Here is a 22,990-nt window from a genome sequence, read left to right as displayed (position 1 = left end):
TAACAATGCACCATAGTTTATACGCTGTTTTATAGGCTATGCAAACTGTTCATCCTCAAAATAATGATCAACTACAGCTGTCTAATACATGTCACTAAAAAGAAGTAAAAATCACCTCTATGAAATGTAACAGAGAATGTAAATACTCAGGCAAAGAACAGGTTTTACAGTTAAACACCCTTGCACTCTTTCCCCTATTAATATACACTTGACACTTTAATAATATACTTGTTTTAATATACTATTGTTTGTTTATTTACCATATTTCTTTTGCACTGTGTTGATTGTTTAATGCTATGCACCATCCACCTTGTCAAATTCCTTGTATGTGCAACATTCTTCGGCAATAAAACGGTTCTGATTCTGATTAAACTAAATTGTACTGACAGGCACAGTGTTTGAGTAAATGTTTTTGCTACAGTTTCAATTTGTAACAGCACACACTCCTAAACTTGGGGGGTTTCGGAGGCACACGTGAACGCACCGTGGGATTGTAGCCTACTTTGAAGCAGGCGGGTTGGGCCAGACTCCAATGAATCTACACGGACCGACCGACCGACCGACCGAGTGAGGGAGCGGAGCAAAAGTCGGGCGCAGACACACGAGCTTAAATCTCCAGAAACAGCGCGCTAAACCAACGCAAAGTGTGAAAAGAGAAGTTCCGTTTTTGAGTGTGCGTGTGTGTGTGCAGACCGCTTCTTCTCCACTTCCCCTCTTTAGTAGAAACCAATGTGTGATAGTGATTGGAGTTGACAAGCCCGCTCCTCCACTACTGTATCTACTCCCTCCTCCTCCTCCTCCTACTCCTCCTCTCCCGCTCCACACAACCAGGAAATCGTCGAGGTGTGCTTTCTTTACACCGCCAGTTGCTACCCCGTTTTGCGGGTGTAGATGCGCCCTTTTTTCCCGGCGATTTTTCTCGGTTTTTTTAATTTTATTTCACTCGTTTGACTTTTAACGCCGGGGCTTCAGGTCTGAAGTCAGCCAAAACTTAGCCTACGAGGAGAGGATCTCCACTCTTTGGCCGAACAATGAGGTGGGTAAAAGCGGCTCAAATCCCTTCATCTTTCATTGTGTTTCCAAGGCTACATTTTGTGTTTCGGCCACTTGGTTTTCACAAAGGCGACCCGTTCAACCCCTGACCCAATAATATCTCTTGAACCGGTTTGTTTCCGACACATTGTATCGTATTTCTCATTGGTGTCGTTTCGACTACAGAGGCACACTTGCCGCCGTGTAGCAGGTTTGTTTCTAGTGAATAACTTGCTGGTTTGCGTGTCAGAAAGTGTTTCGTGTTAGCGTGGTCCTACTGAAGGTGTAGCCCTGCCCGTGGAAAAGTGTCGCTGCTGAGGTTGTTGAGCCGGTCAGATGACCCAAAAAAAGCAGTGTTTTTGTATTTGTTTCAAACACTACCATGTTGACTCTCTTTGGCCGCAGAAGCTCAGTATTGTTGTGTCTGAAACTAACCCGCTATCGTGCAGAAACACCCATGCTATAAAACTTCAAAAGACAACAGTGTATTCATAACTAAAGGTCAGAGGTCAGGGTAATTTATAGAACATGTGAAAGGAATTCAGTGTGTTGCTCAAAGGCACTTCAGCATGGTGGATTCTCCTCTATACAGGCGTGCTCACCCTGCTGCCCATAATGCACTTGCTGTTTATATATCATGTCACACATTAAAGCTTCTCCTCTCCTACTAAATATATTCCTCTCTCTCTCTCTCTCTCTCTGGGAATACAGAGGTTTACACCAAATTGTCTCAGTGGAACTGCTCATGTCCACAAATTCCACATCCTGTCACAGCCTGTGCAGTTGGCAATTACATGCTTTGAAGCCACTGCTCCTATCTGGGGCTTTTTTTATTTTCATTTGTCACATTTTAAAACGAGTAGTACTCCGCTTATTGTCAAGGAAGGACTTTTGTCATTTGAAAGCTTGACGGAGCGGTGCAGGGCCGATAACCTGTGTGACTAGTTCTTTATCTCGAGCCTCTTGAGCAGGCCTGTTCTGAAACAATGTATCTCAGCTCGACACATGGGTTGGTCCAGGGTTTGTTTGTTTTGCACATATTTTATGCATAGTAACTTTTGATTACAGCCGGAACAGGAGGCACTTTGAGCCGCCCCGAAAATCCTGCCACAATCACGGTAATGCATTTAAAAAGTGCCCCTGCTGATGAAGGCCGTTAATTAAGTTAATGCAAGGATCAGCAAAGATTACCGCGCTAACATACTTTACAGAATACATAGACGGGTTTATATGACATTTTAGCTAGCAGAGCAAAATAAACAATAGTATTAGTAGAAACTCCAACCATGTTTTGCAGTTTGCTACAAGTTTGAGAGCAGGGGGGATAAAACACGACAGTTTACTTAAATATGTGGTTATTTGATAAAACTGTGTGTTGGGCATGTAGATTGAGACAAGTGTGCCAGAAATCATTAACGTTCAACCTGAAGATAAGCAAACTGCTTTATTGTTGTGTTGCTCAGCTGCCCTCAAAAACTACTTCCCCCCTCCAACCACAAACCGCTGCAGCAACTAGCCTGCACCAAAGTATTCGTGTAGAGCATTTATGTCTACATTCAGGGTTCCTCATGCACTTCAAAGTGGCCTCCTCTCTCTGTTGATGGGCGACTTCCGTCTTGATAGTTGTAGGTTTTTACTTTTTGCCCCGAATTCTGCCCCTGCTGTCGCTCCATTGTGGCGAAAAACAGTCTGTCACCTTGTGTAGTAGTTAAAAGACCGGAATGCGGCTCCACTCATTGTCATTTATCCCCATGGTATGTGAATGCCGACACACAAGTGCAGTCAAAAGTTCAACAGTTTGACCCAGTTGAGAAAATGCAGCATCTCCTCTGACAAGGTGTAAAATAGATGCTAAGAAAATACTGTATCAGCGTTTCAGGCTATCTTATCCTATTGTTGGGTGGCCACAGGAAGTGCATCCCTCCGCATAGTGATTCACCGGTATTGTCAGAGGTGACTCCCACCTTCCTCCCACCATGACTCACCAGACGGGGGTTTCTGTGACCGAAAGAGACCCGTCCTGTCCTCGGGCTGGAGAGTTAACGCGCGTGTGTGACGTGAGCAGACAGGTGTAATGCATCTGCTCGCCGCGACTGTTTGTGAGCTAAACGAGTTCCCTGTGCTCGGTTTAGAAGCTTCACATGTCTGGAGGCGATGCCAAACCTCCACTCTTCTCCTTACACTCTCTCGCATGAGCTTTTTTTATTGATCAGCCTTAAAAGCAGGGAAATGGCCTCCCCCCCTACGTCTCCTTTGTGTCTTGGCTCCTGCTTTTTTTTTTTTTCTCCGCCTTGGCAGTAAACAGAAAGGAATGCAGCTCGAACAAGCGGCCTTTTGCAGTTTTGCTGTCATATCCTCCTCCTCCTATGAAAACGCTCAATGTCTCTTGACCTCCTGTCCCAACAAGGCCGGTAGCTGTTATTTCAGGCATTTAGCAATATTATTGCATATATGTCCATGTAAGGATAACAAGATGAAACTCATTGGTGTTGCGATAGGAGCGCATTCGTGTCACGGTGTTGTGTAATGTTCGTAACAGTGGGTCTGGTGTTTGTGCGAGGCTAATTCGTCATGTCTTTACTTGTTTTCCTAATTCCTTCGCACACGCAGGTTTTCTTTTGAAGTCTGATATCAGTGCAGAGTATAAACACACTCTCAGCCCGTGTGCTATCAACATTACCGCCTAAAATCTATTGTGAAATTCCAAATATCAAGCATAGAAATACTTGTGTACTCTAAAGATCCTCAAATGCCTCGCTATAGCTATGTTAAACTGCATTGTTCTTGGCAGACACACATTTCTGTTTCACCGTCATTGTCTTTTTGCGAACTGTACCCGAAGACGTTCTGCATACCTGTAATTATTGCTCTTTCAGTGTGAAACTAAACCGCCTCTTTATAGTCGTTTCTCAACCAAAGGCCTCCTAATATCCACGCACCAGAAGCAATAACAATGTGAGGTAATTGGGGTGTGCTTGTGGGGATTCTTGTCTATAACGGCGTTTATTCCATGCGTCATAAAGAGTTGCATATTGATATGCACTTGGACAGTACTGTCACTACACGCGCTCTGTTATTGACATGGTCTTGCCTTGTGAGTTAGTCTCCCACAGTCACTGCAACCCCCTCCCCAGAACCAACTCACCCCTCCGAGTCCTCCCACCTCTTCCACTCATAAATAGGCCATTATGCCGGCGTGCCCCGTGGATTAGACGCTTTGCTACAGGAGTTTGCTCAACATACAAAACCTACCATTGTCTCTTTGGGGACAAATCCAGTTTCCTCTGTGGTTCTTTAATTGTGCTTCTCTAGGTTGTGGTGTTCTCTCTAAGTATGGAATTGTTTCGTCTGTGATCACTTCTTTTAAACTTGACCCTAACTAGCTCCGCTGTCCTGTCTCGCCCATCTTAAGTGGCTGTTCGCTGAGCTCTTGTGTTTTGAAACTGATGTTGATCGTTTGTCTCAGGAAATTAAGTAAGTTGGTGTGAAAGTTGTGCAAATCCCTTGCAGATGGTTTTATGTACTCAGTCTTCCGTAGTGGCGTGGGGGCTTGACATGAAATTACATGACAACAAACTTGATAATCTACAAAAGTGTTTTATATCTTTTGTATAAATAATAACTTTCAGGTCTGGATTGTTGTAAACTCTAAACGGTATGGCAAAATCTCTGACTCTTAGCACATTTACTCAGGATATATATCGTCATTTTGTTCAACCCTAATGAGTAACTCAGGTCCGCTTGCTAAGGTTTTTGCAGTTAAAGGTTATAAAGATGGCTCCTCACAGAACTTCTAATTGCAATCAATTGGCCTGAAACTGATGCTCGACTGACATTTTGTTTATACTTGCTGATTTCCTGTTGTGGGAGAGAATATTTTGCTTGGTTTTGCTCATCTACCTGTCACAACGGAAGCATTGGTAGCGGTAACTAGAAGCAGTTATCTGAGAAATCTGTTGATTTCAGAGTTACAATATCCGTTAGTTGGCATACAGCAACCTGTACAACTGCCTTGATCTCATCAACGCCTGGAGCCTTCGTCTTTGACTTCTTCTATCTTCTAGCCGTCACCGGTGTGAAGTGGAGCATAACTCCCAGCTCTACAGTGTCCGAATGAAGTTAAAGAGACATCTGTGGTCTTCTTGCCAGACTGAGTGACGTCACCCAGCTGATGGAGAGCCTGGATCGAACGGCGTAGTGAAACCAAAGCTTGTTGTGGGCAGAAACGCTGTAGTGATATATCGGACGGTCAGCAGCACTTCTAATGGCCACACGGATGCATCGGGGTCCACTGCTTAATGGAGCGTAATGGATGCCAGTTAGTATAAAAAAATGCCTTCTGCTGTCAGACATCTTAAACATTACTATCTTTCAGGTCCCCGGATCTTAACTTCACTTATGTGGGCTGATGGTGATACACAAAGGCTGCATTAGATACAAACCGTATTGGAGGAAATCCAGTAGATGATTTGCTGGGCAGCAGTTTCCTCACATTATCATTAGGCCCCACTTCCACTCTACTTTACTGTTTCTAACTGAACAGAAAGGACAAACTGAAAAGCAGAACCTGTTTTGAATTCTGAGAAGAATTTTCCGCATGGGTGACACTTCTTTTTTTTTTGTGCATGATTAGCGATGCATGTAATCTTGTTTACAGAAGCAGTTTTGGCTTTCTAGATTCTTCATGAAGGTCCCACTGTGTCTCTTTTATCCTGTGGCAGTCTGGTCTATTAGAATGGTACACGTTTTATTTAGGGAGTTGATATTGAGTTCAGTTGAGTGGTCAGAAGAGGACTATCCTTCTGTTAAAGAGTCATCTGTTAAAAAAGTTAATGCTCAACGCTCAGTCAAGAGGGAAGATTCGCCTGAATGTGTCTTGTTATTTTTTTTTTGTACATAGTTTTAGTTAGGTGTGACTCTTCACTGACCTCAATTCAATTATGATATGATGATAATAATCTATACAACTGCACATGGAAACTTTTTCAAGAATTAATACGAGCAGTCAGATAAATCTTAAACTTTATTTAGAAAGTGCTTACAAAAATGAGACGACAACAGTCGATATAAAAAGCTGCATCGTGTCAATACCAGTATCTGTGTGAGCCACACCAGCACATAAACAATAGAAGAAAAACATGTTCTGTAAGCCTTAGCCTCGTTGAACTGGAGATCAGAGAAGAAGCGAGACAAAGGAGAGAAGAGAAACAAGCGTCAAAGGCGATAAATGACAGCAAAGCACATTAAAGACTCTCGCTGAGCTGAAGTGAAACCAAACTACTGATGAGCTTCTGTCACCGCATCAACGCTGAGCCCTTCCAGTCCGCATTGAGATGCATCTCACAATCGAGACATTTCCACATCTCTATATATATATATATGTGTGTGTGTGTGTGTATACGTCTATCTATTGTCATTGTTTTGTGCTTGGTTAGTGAAAAGGTTCAGCTGAGGGTTGCTGAGATATCAAGTATTGGGCCTCATTTGTTGCAGCTTTCACATGTGAGAGGAAGAAATGTATCGTGAAGGTCTTCAAGAGCGCTCAGCCATTGACTTGTTGTTCTGCTGATGGATTCGGCTTCCTTGGCGTAGTGCATTGTGCGGCTATTATCCAAGTAGCCACTATCTGTAAAGTAGACTGACGTCAAAAGCCACTCAATGTCAGTGGGAGGCAGGAAATGTGATCTTTGAGTTGAGACATTTCTTCTCTAATGTGAAGGGAAAACTGTACAAGTCAGGACGGCTGAGGAAGAGGTTTTCCTCACTGGATTGTTCTTCTTCTCCAGAAAAGTAGACGCTTCCCTCCTCCTTGGCTCGAGTCGAGGAGGAGGAGGAGGAGGATGTGCTCCAACCTGTAAAAGGAATTGAGCTCAAGAGAGGAGGACAGAGGTGAGACGGTTCCAAATATGGGCATTGAGTGTACCAGTAGTGTACCCCCCCCCCCCCCACACACACACACACACACACACACACACACACACACACACACACACACACACTCCCTCAGAAGCAGGAAGGAATTCATCTCCACTCTTGAAGTGGTCACACAACAACAAAATGAACGTTCTTTGGCCAAAACGTCTCTTCAACTTTTCCACAATGCTGGATAAATGATGCCAGACAAAGGATGAGTCAGCGTTTAGAGAATGCTGAGGGGGGGTTTTTCTTAGTAGAGGAGTTTCAGCTGAAGCTGTCAGACTCCATTTAAACAAAGATATTGAGAAGAAGAGGTGAAGAACGGCTGAGATGGCTTCGATGCCCGTTTCTGTGTGGCTGACTTGTGGAGGCAGAAAGCAGTAGCCCGCAGCCTGTGTGTGTGTGTCTGTGTGTGGTGTGTGTGTGTGTGTGTGTGTGTGTGTGTGTGTGTGTTTTAGCAGCATGCTAGGACCTGTGTGAAAAGAAACAGGCATGAGAACCACAAAGCAAAGGGGGGTGAAGTTTGCAGTGGAATGACGCAAAGCTAGCCCTTACCAAAGTCTAAAAGCTTTTATTTTTTAATTTAGCCTTTACTTTAATAGTTAGGACGAGATAGGAAAACTACTCGCTGAACAAAAGTCTAGAATATATTTCATTCAAACCTCAGAAAGTCCTGTTTGCCCACTGATTAAGTTCTTTAATTTCCTTGTTGTTAAATTGTCATGTATTTCAGCGAGAAGAAAACCTGTTTCTTTCATATATGAAACATAAGAATTCTCAGAACAATTAGTGTTTATATTCCTGGTTGTGTTTTTATATTTGAAGAAAAGAAGCTGCATCAGAGGGAAGTGTATTCTTGTCTGGGCGTCGGGCTACACATTAACATTTATGGGACAGCTGGACAGGTACTGCACTTTGCAGTTTGAGAGCTTATCTTGTACCTACTTTTACAGTCCATGGAAGTCCCTCAATATTGACATGAGATACAAACAAAAGTTTTCATGAGGTGTATGTTGTTCACAGAGCTGACGTGGGCCCGTTTACATGGCCCGGGGCTGGTTTCAGGTCAGCGTACTGTCAGACGACCGGGCCAGCGTCAACAGGCTGTATTGTCTGCTCTTTCCATGTCCGAGTCAGCACCACAGGTCAAGTACTTCACCAGCACCTCAGCCCAGTGTGTGTGCACACACTGACAAGGCAAACCCCCTGATTTCAAAGGACAATTTGGTCTCTCGCAAATATGGAAATAACTATGAAGCACATGTTGTGGTGCCACGCTTTATGAACATGCAGCGTCGCTTTCACTATGGTGTATACAGTTGAGCATTCCCACGCTGGCACATGCTGTGTTTTCCCATGTTGCCTCTCTGTAAGCAACACTTCCTCTTCTCACTTCTGTCTGTTTGTGTTTCTGTCTCAAACGTGACTTTGTCTTCACACCTGTCTCATGTCTGGATGTGCTGTGGTGGAAAGTTTCACACTCATGAATGAGATCTTGGTTAAAATCAACAAATGTATGTACTTTTCTTTGCCAGTAAATAGTTTTCAGGTTACCATAACATTCCAAAAGACAGAATTCACCTGTATATTATAACTGGAACAACACTGTCGTCGTACACATGATACAGAGGCATTTAAAGCGGTGCTTGTTTGACTATCGGCTGTAAAAGGTGATCTCCATTTTCCGAGGCTGTGAAGTAGAGGGAGGAAGTGGTTAGGTTAGACACAGACTATTAAGTGACTTATTGTTAGTCGCCGTCTGGTTTGAATATGACGTTGAACCCCTGGGGAAGAAGAAAGCTGTCGAATGAATCACTGTTTGTTCATCTACGGTTCACTAATTCAAATATGACACCTGTGTCTCAGAGTCTGTGTCTCTTTTTAACCACAGAGAACGAGACTTATTCCTGGAGGCACGACCTGGACATCATTAAAAAATGATAGTTGGCTGTAGTTGTGCGGGCGAAAGAAGGCTTTCAAATGGAGGTATTATTCGCTCCTGGAGGAGAAAGAAGTCTGATGAATTAGGAGGGACAGTGAGCCACGAACGGAGGCCCGAGACAAATGATTTTACTCCACTCAGTGTCGAGACACCACTGTGTTACTTCACTGTGTCTTCAGGGCGGATGACTGTATATCATGTGTGCCATTTTTGCTCAGTGAAACAGTCTCATCATACATGTGCTCCTATACATTCTAATCCCTGCACCAAAATATAATAATGAACCATGGAGTGTGCTTCTGCGTGAAGAGACATCTCTCAACCGAAAGTGGCACTTGTATAAAGCATTTGAGTCTGAGAGAATGGTGAGGGAAGTAGAGAAGAGTGGCAGGGTAGCGTGGTGGGAGGGTCAGGTAGGAGGAGCAGCAGCAGCAGCAGCAGGAGGAGGAGGAGGAGGAGGAGGAGGAGGAGGAGGAGGAGGAGGAGGAAGAAGAGGAGGAAGAGGAGGAAGAGCGAAGCCACTGGGCCTGACTGTACTTGCCAGCACATTTGGGGAAAAGCTCTGAGAGCACAGCCTTATACAGACATTTCCAAGAGAGTGTGTGCCCGGGCTGTGCACCGCGGCTTCCTGTTAACCCCTGACTGACCGAGAACCCACACAGGGATGAGGACTTGAAGATGAGGGGTTCAGTTGTTGTGTTTTTTTTTAAAGAATATACATCCAATTTGAATATCCATAGGTGAATCCTATGCTGAAGTCCTTTTGCTTTAGGTATTTGGTGGCTCAGATCCCTCTCAGAGCATCAGCCAGTGACCTAGTTGTGCTTAAGAGAAAACCTCTTAAGCTAACTAAGTGACCAGTTGACTTAGCTCCACAGCCAGCGTCACTGGTGGTCTTCATCTGAGGAAGGACAGGAATAGATAGTTTGTGATCGGGCCTGTGGTTGTGTTTTATTCCAGTGTTGAAACTCAGTCCAGTCAGATCCAGCTGTGAGTCTTCTTCTACCCAGCGGACCGGGTCACCACGTGGACACGTGTGTTGGCAGGTCGACGGGTGTGCGCGGGTGCTCGTCTTCATGCGCGTGTTTTTGCCGCACGCTTTTAGGGCCTCGGTGTCCGTAGTTCTATCAATAATGCATCGGCTCACTCTCGGTCTCGCTCCTGAGCCCTGGCTTTCTCTGCCATTAAATATGCATCCGTTTCCCGGTCCGAAGTCTCTGTCCCCCTTTGCAGTTCCGATAAGTCCTCTCTGCCCCGCACATCAACGGCAGGCTGGATGCAGATGATTCAGTGAGATCGGAGAGCGCTGCAGCATTTATCCATCCAACCCGAAGAGGTTTTTAACCTGCTCCAAGTGATTGATGGCTGTTGAGTGTTGATTTAAGGCCACTGTCAACGTTGAACCCATTTCCAGAGTGCTTTCTCTCCTTTTTTTTAAATTCGTTGTTGTCAAAATGTTAATGTGACTTAGTTTATCTAACATATTAACATTAACAACCTGTTGGGATGTGACTTTGACAGACCGTGCCAAACAGAGAATCAAAGATCATAAATTTGGACCCCTTCAACTAGTTTTTAATTTATGTATTTATCATTTTTACCAATATATGAACCAAGCAAGACATTGTAAATAAAAAAAATAAACAAACGTATCAGTGCTATTTGGCGTACAAAGTATGTACTGGAGCATTGTTCTACATTATCCCAAATATTTATTTTTCATTTCTGTAATGCAACGTACAGAGATTCAACATGTCTGCAAAAGGCTGAAATCTGCCAATATAGATGCCCAACCAATTTATCTCTCTACCTCATTTAGCATAGACCTTTCCTACCTCAACCAGATTCATCCCACATCACACCACTGTCTGTATTTACACATTTGTTGTGACTTCTAACCTTAACGCTTGCCCTGGGCAAGTAAACTCTAATGTTCTGGCAAGGCCTCATGCAGGTGAAAAATAAACGTGATCTCTATTAGGGATCGGCCGATATTCAGTGAACATCTGTGTTGCATTCGGCTGAAGGAGAGCGGGTTAACGTTAGCTGTATGCGGCCGGTGGGCAACACAGTCCTGCTTGGCTAAGTAACGGAGATTACAGTAAAACAAGTGTTTCATTGATTTTCATTATGATGCGTTCAAGCTCTACTAAAGAAAATGAGTATTGGGCAATGGTAAATTATAACGTGTTCAAATGTAATCTTGTAAAATGTTGTTCCAGGCTTGAAACTTAAATAAATATAGTTGTTTGAAGTAGATCAATTTAAAATAGATAATATTAAAGAGGGAATTATGACCTGTTTAACTTCCTAACACTAGCATTATGCATCTGAGATGTATGTTTTGTGCATTAATACATTTCAATAATTGTCCAAATCCGTGTTGTTTGGCAAGTATAACATCTCAGCTACTTGTCTGTTTAACCAATAGAAATGCAGACACACAGATGACTCAAAACTAGTAGTTAAAAAACGTATCGCTGCCATATTTTTGTCAAAATACAAGAATTACAAGTAAAGTGCAAAACATCTGCAAAAATCTCTCTAGCTGCAGTTTGCCATAAAAGTTACTATTAAAATTGTACTAACATTGACAGTGGCACAGTTATACGACGTGTGGCAAATGACTCAATTGCAGAGATGTTTTGAAGTTCATATAATACACGTTTCTGTGATTGACAGCAACCCCAGAGCTATCTGCTGTGTTGTGAAATGTCAACTACATTCGGAAAATACCGGACTTGCGTGTGCCATATAGATTGTTCAGGCTGAGTCGGTCCTTATTTGGCAGTGCTGGCAACAGGAAGTGGGTTGTGGCTTTGCTGCTGTGTCACTAGAAGGAGCAGATTGTATCACGGGCGAGACAGATGGAGGGAGAGGGGGGAAGACATGGATTAGGGGACTATGGTTAGAGCACAGGGGGCAAATGAGGAGAGGAAGGGGAGGATTGGTAAAAAAAAATAATTAGAATTGACAGCCACATTTGTTACTGTCTGTGTTCCCCTCTGCCTTCTGTACTTGTTCCAATGTGTTTATGACTCGTACTGTGTTTAGGCTGTGGTTGTGGTGTAGGATTATTTGTGGTATTCTCTTCTACAATGAACAGTTAAAGTTATCTTTAGATCTCGGTGTCTGAAATGCAAATGCTCTCACTCTGCAGCCTCTGCTACCTAAACTTGCATATTCCTGAAAGTGTTGTAACTAGTGTGTGTATTCCCGCCTGCACGGGGCTATAAATACACGTTTTGTCACTGAACACACAGCACATGTCTTCTTGCAAAGTGTGTGGAGGTGGAGGTTGATGCAGAGCAGGTGGGAGATTGCAGCGCCTCGTCTCTTTGGCGGAGCTCCGCACAACTTCCCGTCTTTGTCGGCCTCCATTGTTGTCTCGCCTTCCATCTTGTTTGGCATCGAGCTAATCTCTTTCTCCTCTCAAATCAGCACTTCTCTGCACTCCGTCTCTTAGTCTTTGACTTTGCTTTGACATATAGGGTAGGACACGGGTAGAGGAGGTCCCAATCTTTGGCCCATCCGGAGAGTGTGGGGTAGTTCTCTGTGGCCAGAGAGACACTGTATGACTATCAGCAACACTCGACGTGTTCACAAACTGTACTCTATGATACATCTGGTGTATGCTTTGTGTCCTTGCACTCTTGCAGAGGCAATGTGTTGGGACAGTGTGAAACCTCAAGAGGAAGAACCATCCGATGGTGCGATGGTGTTTGTCCATCCGATGTCTTCAGTTCCTTCCAGCTGCAGTCTAAACTACATATCATCATTTCATGGCATTTCAAAGTGGTGAAATAAAGAATTATGTTCAAATTATAGATAATTGTTTTTCTTTTACATTGTAATCCTGTAGCCTGTAATCTGGTATAACAAATAGAAAAGACATATATATAGATATAACCCTTGAAGATCCTTTAAGCTTATAGATCTACACTCCATGTTTGTGGTAGCGACCACAAAGATCATTGCCAATATCTTTTGTCGGCTGAGTCACTACCACTAATCCCCGTTTGTGGCAATGTTTTTTTGTTTTTTTGCAGATGCCAGCACAAACCTGATGTTTTGTGTTGTGTCGGCTGTGACAAGTGAACAAAATGATGCACGTCTCAGAACAGTCATACGCTTAAAAGTCATCTCAACGTTTCTTGATTGTAATTAATGTTCTCTTCCTGTCCTGCTCTCTGTCTCTCAGTGAGTCGAGTATTTGCCAGGCTCGGGCCACTGTGATGATCTACGACGATGGCAATAAGAAGTGGCTGCCGGCGGGCGCCGGGCCGCAGGCCTTCAGCCGAGTCCAGATCTATCACAACCCTACCACCAATGCCTTCAGGATAGTGGGACGCAAGATGCAGACGGACCAGCAGGTACATCTGCTAGCTTGAAGTATGAGTGTATGTAGTTCTGTGTGTGTGTATGTGTGTGAGTGTGTATTGCTCATCCTTCTGTGTCCGTCATGTGGCCCGTGGGCGTCTGTGGTCTCCTGTGAGGGCCTCAGGGTGTATGAGTAAGCAGGCAAGTGTGAGACGGTCTATATTTGTACGTGCCCGTTCATTCACATTATCGCCATATATAGAAAATGTACTGTACGTACTGTGATCATTTCATCAGCAGTACCGGAGAAGGCAATCGCTCCAGGATTTTATTGCTTATTTTAATTGCGTTTATTTTGTCGATTATTTACTTTGCATAGACCGTAGCCTGGACCGTGTCCCAGCAAAGTACGACCAGCTCCAATATATCACACATATCTGGTGACGTACTGAACTATCACGCCAGAGTTTACGGTTTCACAGTTTCAGCAGAGGCAAGAGGTATATCTACGGGTATATTTCATTTAATTTGATTGTTAATCTTCATGTCAGGAGAGTGAGAGAGGCTGAAAAATGATACCAAGCTCACAGATGAGCTTCATGTTTTGAATGTGTTCAACCTGCTGTGAGGATTTCCAGTGTTGGTCATTTGTAACTATGCAGTACTTTGAAAACCTGGTTTCATACAACTGCATCCAGTTTACTTAGCTTGTTTTAATTCTATGATGGTATTGTTCTGTGTAAAACTAATTCATTAATTAATTCTAGTTGCCCAGCCACACGACACAGAATATGTTTGATAGTCAGCCTTGAATTAGCCTCTTAAGCATGCACACATCATGTGTTGGGTTTAGTCCTTTGTTTTTTAGTCTAACCTAAAGCTGAACATGTGGCGTTCATTTTGGGCATGATGTGTGCTTAGTGAGACTGTTCTTCGGACGTGACAGTCTACAGGCATGTTGGGAAAAGGAGAACAAAGAGGGTTTCCTTGTCGTTATCACCAGATTGTGACTCACCAGATATCGCCGGATAAAGGTGGGCAGACTCCGAGTGAAAGCGCTGGGTGAACTGAGTTTGGGCGGATCTATTCTCGACTACGCCCCTCTCTCTCCCTGCTGCCTCGGTGTCTCTCTCCTTCTTTAAACATTCAGGCCTCCAAAGTGTTCCCCAGAGACGGCTCTTAAAGTGGATGATGTTTCCTGGGATAGTTAGCCCGTTCAACCATTTCCTGTGACAATTTAGGAATGACGCCTGACACCCAATGAGGACTCTATATTTGTGTCTAATGGAGACATGCAATGTGGTTTCGGATGGTGCTGGATGAGATCACAGAGAAGCTAATGAGAGAGAATATAGCGTGGCTGTGTTTTCTCTCTCCTTCCATGTTTCCTAATGTTGTCTCTCGGCTCTGCCTGCATGTAGAGTAACTTTTAGTTGTTTTTACGCTTGGCTTTTCAATTTGCCAGCCTAATTGTATGATTAAACTTCATTGAAAGTGGAACCATGGTGTTATTGTTTTTCTGTAGCCATGCAGGCTATTTAAACATGCTGCTTTCTTTCACTGAAAAAAGGAAATAGAACCTCCCCCGTTTCATCCTTATTTTAGTTTCTGGTCATCAGTCGGTCCCTCCTGCCTTTCTTGCCTTTTTGACAGGATTGTGGAGAGTTTAGGAATGCCACACTGTCTGCAGTGGCAGCTGAATTTGCGACCCTGTTTTTAGTGCATGTTGCTCGCTATGATATTTACCCTGACGGGGTCTCCTCTCCTCCTCTCTGCTCTGTGGAATCCAGAGGCTGTTAAACAAATAGTGAAATGGCGCGTCAGCACATTCAGGCAACGCTCAAACCCGGAACATTTTTGCTCTTGTGGTTCATAGGCTTCACGCCACCTGCTGGGTGGACTATAAACCAGGATAATCCAACCAAAATAAAGCAGACAGTTTGATTGGGCGGGGGGGTGGATTTGTTGTTGTTGTTTTTAACAGTTTTTCTAGGAAGCTTCTAGAAACTATCCTTTTATTTCTTCATGACATTTGTTTGAATGTGGACAAAAAGCCACAAAAGTACTATTTTCGCTCACCATCGCTAAAAATAAATAATATATAATAATAAACAAAAGAATCCCTGTGTCGATCATCTGTCCTCTTCCCTCCCCAGGTGGTTATAAACTGTCCCATTGTGAAAGGTCTCAAGTACAACCAGGCCACAAACAATTTCCACCAGTGGCGGGATGCCCGGCAGGTGTGGGGACTCAACTTTGGCAGCAAAGAGGATGCTAATCTTTTTGCCAATGGCATGGCTCATGCTCTGGAGGTGCTCACCTCCATGGCAGACGCAGGTAAATGAGTTCACACTAGATTCACAGTTCCATCAGAATCCGACGCTAATTGAGATTCAACTTCAAGTCCATGAAAAGACAAATGAAACACTACCAGGAATAGAAAAGGGTTATATTCTTTTATTATGCTGCAAATCCGTTTGGTCTCAACTAATGGAGATTAAATCTCGTCCATAATTATTCCGCCCCTAATCCATGTCTCAGATATAGGAATCTTATTCCCATAGTTTACACTCTTTTTCTTTGTCCAAAAACGTAATGAGAACATGTTATTTTAGTCATTTCTGTTTGTTTACACCAGCTGGCTATTTAGATCCAGTCTGATCCTTTACGTGTTTTTCTTTTGTTTAACCATGAACTAAATAGAAGAAATGCTGCATTTTAAGAGCTCTGAACCCAACCGCAATGAATGACCTTAAAATATATTAAAGGTACAGCACCCTTCTTGGTCCCTCTGTAGTATCATGTCTGTCTCCGCCATACTCAGACTTTGCACGCTCAGCTACCTGGGTAGAAAAGGTGTGTACACCAATAAAAGCACATAAGCAGTTGGATACAATTCAAAGAATGTCATAAGATACAAATCAGACATTGTTGAAGAGTGTTTAAAATTCACAGCAATGTATGCCTGTTCTTTTAATCTTGTTTATTTTCACCAGGAATGTTTTCTGTGTTATGTTTCGGCAGGCTATTCAACCCTCCCCCGCCCAGTGTCAAATGGACCTACTCCAGAAGAGCTTGAACAACAGAAAAGGTACCTTCAGGCTTCCTCTAAATGGAACCTGCCTTTATTTTACTGTGCTAATTATAATAAACCGCTGGTCACATTTTATTAGAAATCCACTTGGATGTCTTCTGGGCCTGATTCAGCAAAAAGAAAATGAATGTATCCAGCTGTTAACATTGACAACATAGCCAGGTTTCTTCTGGGTTTGCACAGAGATGAACAATGTCAATATTTGTTTAAAAAGTAGATTTTCTTTTGAAGCAAGTCGTTTTCCCATGTAGACGAGTTGTCTGTCCTGTAAGGCCATGTGAAGTGTATGTTTCTAACAGAAGAAAACTATCCTCTGGGTCTAGTTGCATAACATCCAATAGCAAGTCAAGCTGTCTTGGCTTTGGAGTAGTCCTGTTTGCACACACGCATACATAGAGGATTTGATGGCATTAGACAGACAGTGCTAAACCCTCCGTCAGCCCCATGTAGGTTAAAGGTTAAAAAGACAGCAAGGCGGACACCTCGCATCAACCTTCACCGTCTCTCCAGCCATCTAGCTGTGTCTCCCGCGAGGCCCGACGCGGTGTCATCGTGCATGCCTCGGTATTAACCTTTTAATCCCATTTAGACTAAAAGGTAATATGTTGCCCAGTAGGGGAGGCTTTGTGATTGACTAGAAGGACTGTCTGTCAACTTCCAAGCTGTCCCAGTGGTTGACATACTGTAGCTTAGGGAGCCTTCGAAAACCCTTTTTGAAATCCAGCATGGATGCAGGTGTAGGTGGATATAATTTGCATTGATGCATTTACGTCTGATGAACGTAGATTCACGATATTATTCACCATTGTCGAATGGCTGTCGCAAAATAAAATCTGAAAAACATGAGGACGTCATCTCCCTTCCCCCCTTTCCTGGGCACTCTGCCTAAGTGGATCAGCTGTGCTTTAAATCACAGCGACTCTGGCATTGTGTCCATGCTTATGTGTGTGTGTGTGGACGCGGACCTGTACATTTTTGGAGTTGGGTGCACATTGTACGTCTGCTGTTCTGTAAACAGCTGTTGTGACTGGTAGATGTGATGAGGGAGAGGGGAGGGAGCAGTAGTGAATCAGGCCACCGTGTCCAGCTGTGGACTTTTCAGTGGAAGGCTAATCAGAAGCTACGAAATCCACCTCTCATTCTTCTACAGAGGCCGGTGTATTGAAAACAAATCCCGATTATAGCTCTTCACACCAGTGCCAAAAACTATAATTAGACGGGAGGTGTTTGAACACAATGGCTGTTGCATTCATAATCAAATAATGTAGACTTTTTCACAATAATTGGGAATGGCTGAGAGCCGGCACTGCCCATCATGTCCCTTTGCTCTCTTGCTATCTGCTCGATCTCATGGTTAGTCTAATCACAACACCCAAATTGAATATGGCAACTTACCGCTTTGTTTATCTGTCCCGGTCGTCCACTGATTTATTTTGTTTGCATATATTTGCCGCTGACAGATGTGTTTGTTTTGTGCGTAGGTTGGAGCAGCAGAGGCTGGAACAGCAGGAACGAGAGCGGCAGGAGCGGGAGAGACAGGAAAGAGAGAGACTGGAGAGAGAGAGACAAGCTGCTGCAGGTAAGGAAGCACCTGGGCAGGTCAACACAACTCCACCTCACTCCAATATAGTTCAGTGTTAGAGACTTTTATTAAGTGGACACCGTTTCTTAAGGCCCCCACACACACATTGCATTAACAGGGACGTTACAGGCCCCTCGCATACTGTGCGTCTTATACATCTTGGGCACACATTTTTTAGCATGTCATATATAGTTTGGGAATGCTTACTGATGGTGCCTTTTTGTGTTTTAGTGTCTGTTCCTCCACCTCCACCGATGGCCACTGGAGGCCCTCCTCCTCCACCGGGCCCTCCACCACCCCTTGGCCCTCCACCACCCCCTGGACCTCCTCCGTCTATTGGTGTGCCTCCCCCGCCTGGACCACCACCTCCGCCGGCCCCGCCCCTGCCCTCCGGAGGAGGAGGAGGAGGAGGTGGAGGAGATGGTGATAGTGATGGTGGGGCATTTGGAGGAGGGGGCTTGGCGGCTGCCATAGCAGGAGCTAAACTCCGCAAAGTATCAAAGGTGAGTAAATGATACCTTTGACAGTCCCGTTGCTTTGTAACTGCTTTTAAAGGAAGCTGAGCTGGACTCTAGTTGAATCCATTCTGTGCTTCTCTAATAACACAATTAGAATGCTGCTGCTGTATTGATCCATTGTTCCTGCTGGTGTAGCTATGAAACCTGCATCCGTCAGTGTTTATTGAGTCATCGTGCCTACACAGTATGTCGGCTGAACTCTTCTGTATCTTTTTGCTATTTGCTGCCCTCAGCAGGAGGACGGAGCTCCTGCAACACCAATAGGCAGAGCCGACCCCAGCCGCAGCAGCACCTCCTCTGGCGGAGGAGGTGGAGGGGGTTTGATGGGTGAAATGAGTGCCATCTTGGCACGAAGGTATGTGAGACGTCACAAGTTTGAAGTCAGATAGAATATACAGTGCCCACACTCAATTAAACAAGGCTTATCTACTTCTGGTTTCATCTGAAGTCTGTTTTATCTTCATTTTATGACCTTCCTACTTTGACTAATTATCATATTTCAAGTGCAGTTTGTGTAACTGTTTGAAATTGCCCATCTAATGAAGTGTACATGGTGTAACTGAAAGTGATTCCTCTTCACACCAGGAGAAAAGCTGCGGACACAGGAGACAAGCCCTCTGTGAAGCCACAAGAGAATGTAAGAGTCTACTGTTTGTTAATGCTGCAAAGCATATGAAACAAGTGTGCATATGTGGCCCCACGCTGTAGTTGATAGTTATAAAATAGAAGCAGGTGGATAATGACTCACTCTTAAAAGGTTTCTGTCTGTTTTTTTTTTATATACAGGATGATTCAGAGCCTCAAGGTCAAGGCGGTGAGAACTGAACAATGTCATCTGTTGCATGCCACCTACACTCAATCTGATGTTAATTTTTACTGAGTACAAAGTGAATGTCAACAACTGATGTTTTCATACATTTTCCTGCTCAGACACCCTGAGAAGACCGTGGGAGAAATCAACTATGACCAGGTAATCCAGGATTCAGTTACATCCATGCTGCCGTCGTCAATAAATCTGTTTAACCCCCCCACCCCCCCGCCCCAGGTGTTGGTGTCTCGTGTTAAAACTCGCCCAAAGAGTAGTTCTCCATCAGTGCGAGTGTGGTTGTGTGAACATGTGTGCGTCATTGTTTGCCCGTGTGCGAATGTCTTCCATTTCCATTCTAAGAGGAAGGTGTGTGTGTGTGTGTCTCACTAACAGGAATAACTCCATCCCCAAGAGCATGGACTCCACCCCCCCATTGTCCCAAGGGTTCAGGTATACATGCTGCCCCGTTCACTCATGACCATAGTTCCCCTTTTCTTTTCCTCTTCAGGGTTAGAGCAGCACCGCTACACACCTACGTATTGCTGTAGCATATTGTACAGTCGATAGCAGCACCATCTAATGGATCAGAGAATGGCATGCACCCAAGGGACTTGTAGGCGTAGCAGCCGGGTGTGTTGCCTCTGAAAACTGAATAATAAGATAGAAGCCCGACAGTGTGACAGACCGATGCTTATTTTTCGATGTCACTTCTGTGCACTGGGGTTGATGCTGTCCTCTCGTGTTGAACTTAATATCGGCGTTAATATCTGAATTATTGGTATCCTTAAGGTTGACATCACTTCAGAAAGGTAATTATCTTAGATATGTTAACCCTCATTGCATCGTTGGGTGTGTGGACGTTTCTGCAACTTTCTACTGACTATTCCTTCATCCCTCTGGTGCTGCTACTGGTGATGTGCTAGATTGACAGTTGGCCCGTCAATGCAGTGCCGTGGACCTTCTTGGCTTTTTTTTTTTCTTCTGAAAAACAAACATAAGCAGTTGTTTGTATTTGTCTGCTTCTTGTCTTCTTTCAGGCCGAAGCCTGCAGGCAACAACGGTAATGATGCAGGTGTCATGGATGACTCGGATTTAGAGAAAATGAAACAGGTGAATTTCTCATCAGCCCAGCGACATCACTTTTCAATTAATAGAGCGGAACCTGAATTAGTGAGATTACATGCATTTACAGGCAGCTTTCTCCAGTAAGCTGATTTTGTCATTATGCTCCAACACACACACACACACCAAAAACAAAAAGTCATGACCAATGTAGTGTCTTCTATCACAATACAGTTAAAATAAGAACGCCATGCTTCTTGCTTTTGATGTCGGGGTAGGAAATAAATGTGATTACAGACCTACTGCGTGTGTACATGGATTCACAGTAACCAGGTTATTACAGTAACCTAGTTCCTCGTAGTACGAGTGTTTAACTCTCATGCCATGACTGACGACCTGTTTGTCAATCAATATTCTGCAGGAGATCCTGGAAGAGGTGCGTAAAGAACTACAAAAGGTTAAGGAGGAAATTATTGGAGGTGAGATTTCTTTGTACGCTCTTTAAAAACTCTAAACATTTCAGTTTTGCTTTACACAGTATTTCGGGGTATGTGATGCTTGTTTCCCCTCTGCTCTTCCACAGCCTTTGTTCAGGAGCTGCAAAAGAGAAGCACATAGTTCTGCTGAGTGTCAGGTGTAACGGAGGGATGCGATAGATGGAGGTGGTCGAGGACTGTTGGGACCTCTCCTCCGCTGCGTATCCCATGTAGCCCAGGGATTTTTCTTTTTCTCCTACACATTTTCTCTTTTCTTTCTCTCTTACACGAACGCATGTGAGCATACTTGCTTATGTGTCCATCATGCATATTCACTTCATGTAAATGGTAACCCTCCCCCCCCCCATGCCATCCGGCACGTTTGATGGTCACTCCCCAACACTGCGACGGTGATCCCATCTATCCGATCTCTCCCCCTGTTCATTCATCCCGTCCCCTTGTGTCCTCTGTGTTCTGTTCATCTGAACCAATTCAGAGCGCATAGCTACAGCCGCAGTTGTTCTTCCAATTCGTCATCATGTACACTCATCATATCCCTCTTTTCTGCAGAAATCCTGCTACTTGTGTCTTCTCCCTTCTATCAGACGCACCATTTACTGATAGAGCAGTCTTCAGTATTCAGGGACAATGTATTAGTCACATTTTTACTGTAATAGCGAGATGCTGGCATGCTGGGATCCTTTTTCTCTCTTTCTCAGTTGGCAAACACTTGTTCGACCTCAAACACTGAAAGAGATAGTTGAGTTTACACATCTGCCAGTAGGTTGTTGTCTCTAATGGTAGTTGGAGGTGGAAAAACAATAATAATCAAGGATGGATCGGAGACCCCAACGGCCCCGACTACTGCAGTGTCGCTCTGTCAAGTGGACTTTCAGCTCCCGCTCCAATGGCTAAGAACTAAAACAGCACAACACAAGCCTTCACTGCTGCAAGATGGCGACGTTAGAGGAAGAGGAGACAAGCAAAGGGAATCTGACGGACAACCTGAGTGCTGTGAAAGAGGAGTGTGTTGTAGTTTTATGATGTGTGAGAAATGTTTTCTCTTTGCATTGCACTTGTTCTAGAGGAAGTGTGTCTGTGTGCCACACTGCCTTGACAGACTATTCCCACTCACTCAACATGAGATATTTGTTGGCCAGTGCAGTGCTCCTCCGCTGTGCTTCCGCTAGTTCATTTCTTCCATTCTAGCTGTTTTCTAACCTTGAAACATGAAAAATGGCCATGAGGTCAATTAATTTGGCCATGACCAACTGCCTTGAGAATAAATATATAAATATATATATATATATATAAGGAAAAATATATATTTGTTTTGAGGGAAAATGTTAGCAAAAATTAAATGGTGTTTCTATTTTAATCGAAAAGACTGGTGAATGGGGATTTTCTCTTTCCTTTTTTTTTTTTTTTCAATGATTGTTTTCTTATGAAATGTTATTTTGGGTTTACTGTTTCTTTTTTCTAATAGAGTCTAGGCTTTTTACACTGAAATAATAAGAAAACAGCTTAGAGACACTGGATTAGAAATGCCTTTATAGTCGAATACAGCTGCTTCTTGAAATGCATTACTTTGTCTCGAGTCATCTTTTCTTTGAATTCAGACTAATGAAATTTTGCACAAACTGGCATAGAAATGTTATAAAATACATGAACAATTTTTAGCTATGTGGCTCATGACTGAATTCTAGCTTTAATATGACAATAAATATGTGCAAGCGTACTATATCTCTAAAGGCATGGTTTTTACTAACTGACCGTTTGTTTGTATGTATTTCACAAACTAATATCTCTGTGTTTATAGTTGGACTAAAGACTAAATCTATGCTGTCAAATGATTTTTTTTAAATAGTTTATACATTTGTTACGGAACTGACGTACATGGGCTGTGTATTGCTTTGGTTTTATGGAGGATAGACTCCTAATTTGTAAAACCGTCAGGAGTAGAAACATGGAACATGTATTATTTTTGCTTAAATAAAATAAAAACCTTGATTTATCAAACCCATCCTTTACACAGGAGCCAGCGTCCTTCCAGAGCTCCCTTGACGCTTCCGGACTGAGAAGCTCTGAGCCGTTTCCGCCGCCATTGCGGATTTTGGACAGAAGATCAGCCGTATAGCCACTGCCATCCATCGATGCAGTGCAGAAAGCACACACAAAAAGGGGGGACATAATTTAATTTTTTCTACTGATACCAGATTTCGGAAACGCGGTTAACAATA

General features: G+C 43.6%; 1 protein-coding gene across 2 annotated transcripts; it reads left to right on the top strand.

The window, feature by feature from the left end:
- The first annotated feature begins 669 nt into the window (after positions 1-669).
- On the top strand, positions 670-22,778 carry vaspb (vasodilator stimulated phosphoprotein b). Of its 2 annotated transcripts, XM_079166986.1 has the most exons (14): positions 670-1,036; positions 13,092-13,263; positions 15,367-15,547; positions 16,235-16,301; positions 17,786-17,883; positions 18,118-18,389; positions 18,638-18,759; positions 18,990-19,041; positions 19,191-19,218; positions 19,335-19,374; positions 19,606-19,662; positions 20,250-20,322; positions 20,696-20,753; positions 20,858-22,778. In XM_079166986.1, the coding sequence occupies exons 1-14, from the start codon at positions 1,032-1,034 to the stop codon at positions 20,890-20,892; spliced, it is 1,260 nt and encodes a 419-aa protein (XP_079023112.1). In that variant the 5' UTR covers positions 670-1,031; the 3' UTR covers positions 20,893-22,778. The 2 variants fall into 2 exon arrangements, with proteins under 2 accessions (XP_079023112.1, XP_079023113.1); XM_079166987.1 differs by lacking the exon at positions 19,606-19,662 and having other exon boundaries at positions 671-1,036.
- The last annotated feature ends 212 nt before the right edge of the window (positions 22,779-22,990 follow it).

This window comes from Pholis gunnellus, assembly GCF_910591455.1.
Source record: "Pholis gunnellus genome assembly, chromosome: 9".
Classification (NCBI taxonomy): Eukaryota; Metazoa; Chordata; class Actinopteri; order Perciformes; family Pholidae; genus Pholis; species Pholis gunnellus.
This window is presented reverse-complemented; position numbering and strand designations above follow the sequence as displayed.

What these genes read in the sequence shown, in the direction of transcription:
- vaspb (XM_079166986.1), top strand. An exon ending in CACCTCCATGGCAGACGCAG is followed by an intron (nt 15,548 to 16,234) that starts GTAAATGAGTTC and finishes ATGTTTCGGCAG; the next exon opens with GCTATTCAACCCTCCCCCGC. An exon ending in ATTTAGAGAAAATGAAACAG is followed by an intron (nt 20,323 to 20,695) that starts GTGAATTTCTCA and finishes AATATTCTGCAG; the next exon opens with GAGATCCTGGAAGAGGTGCG.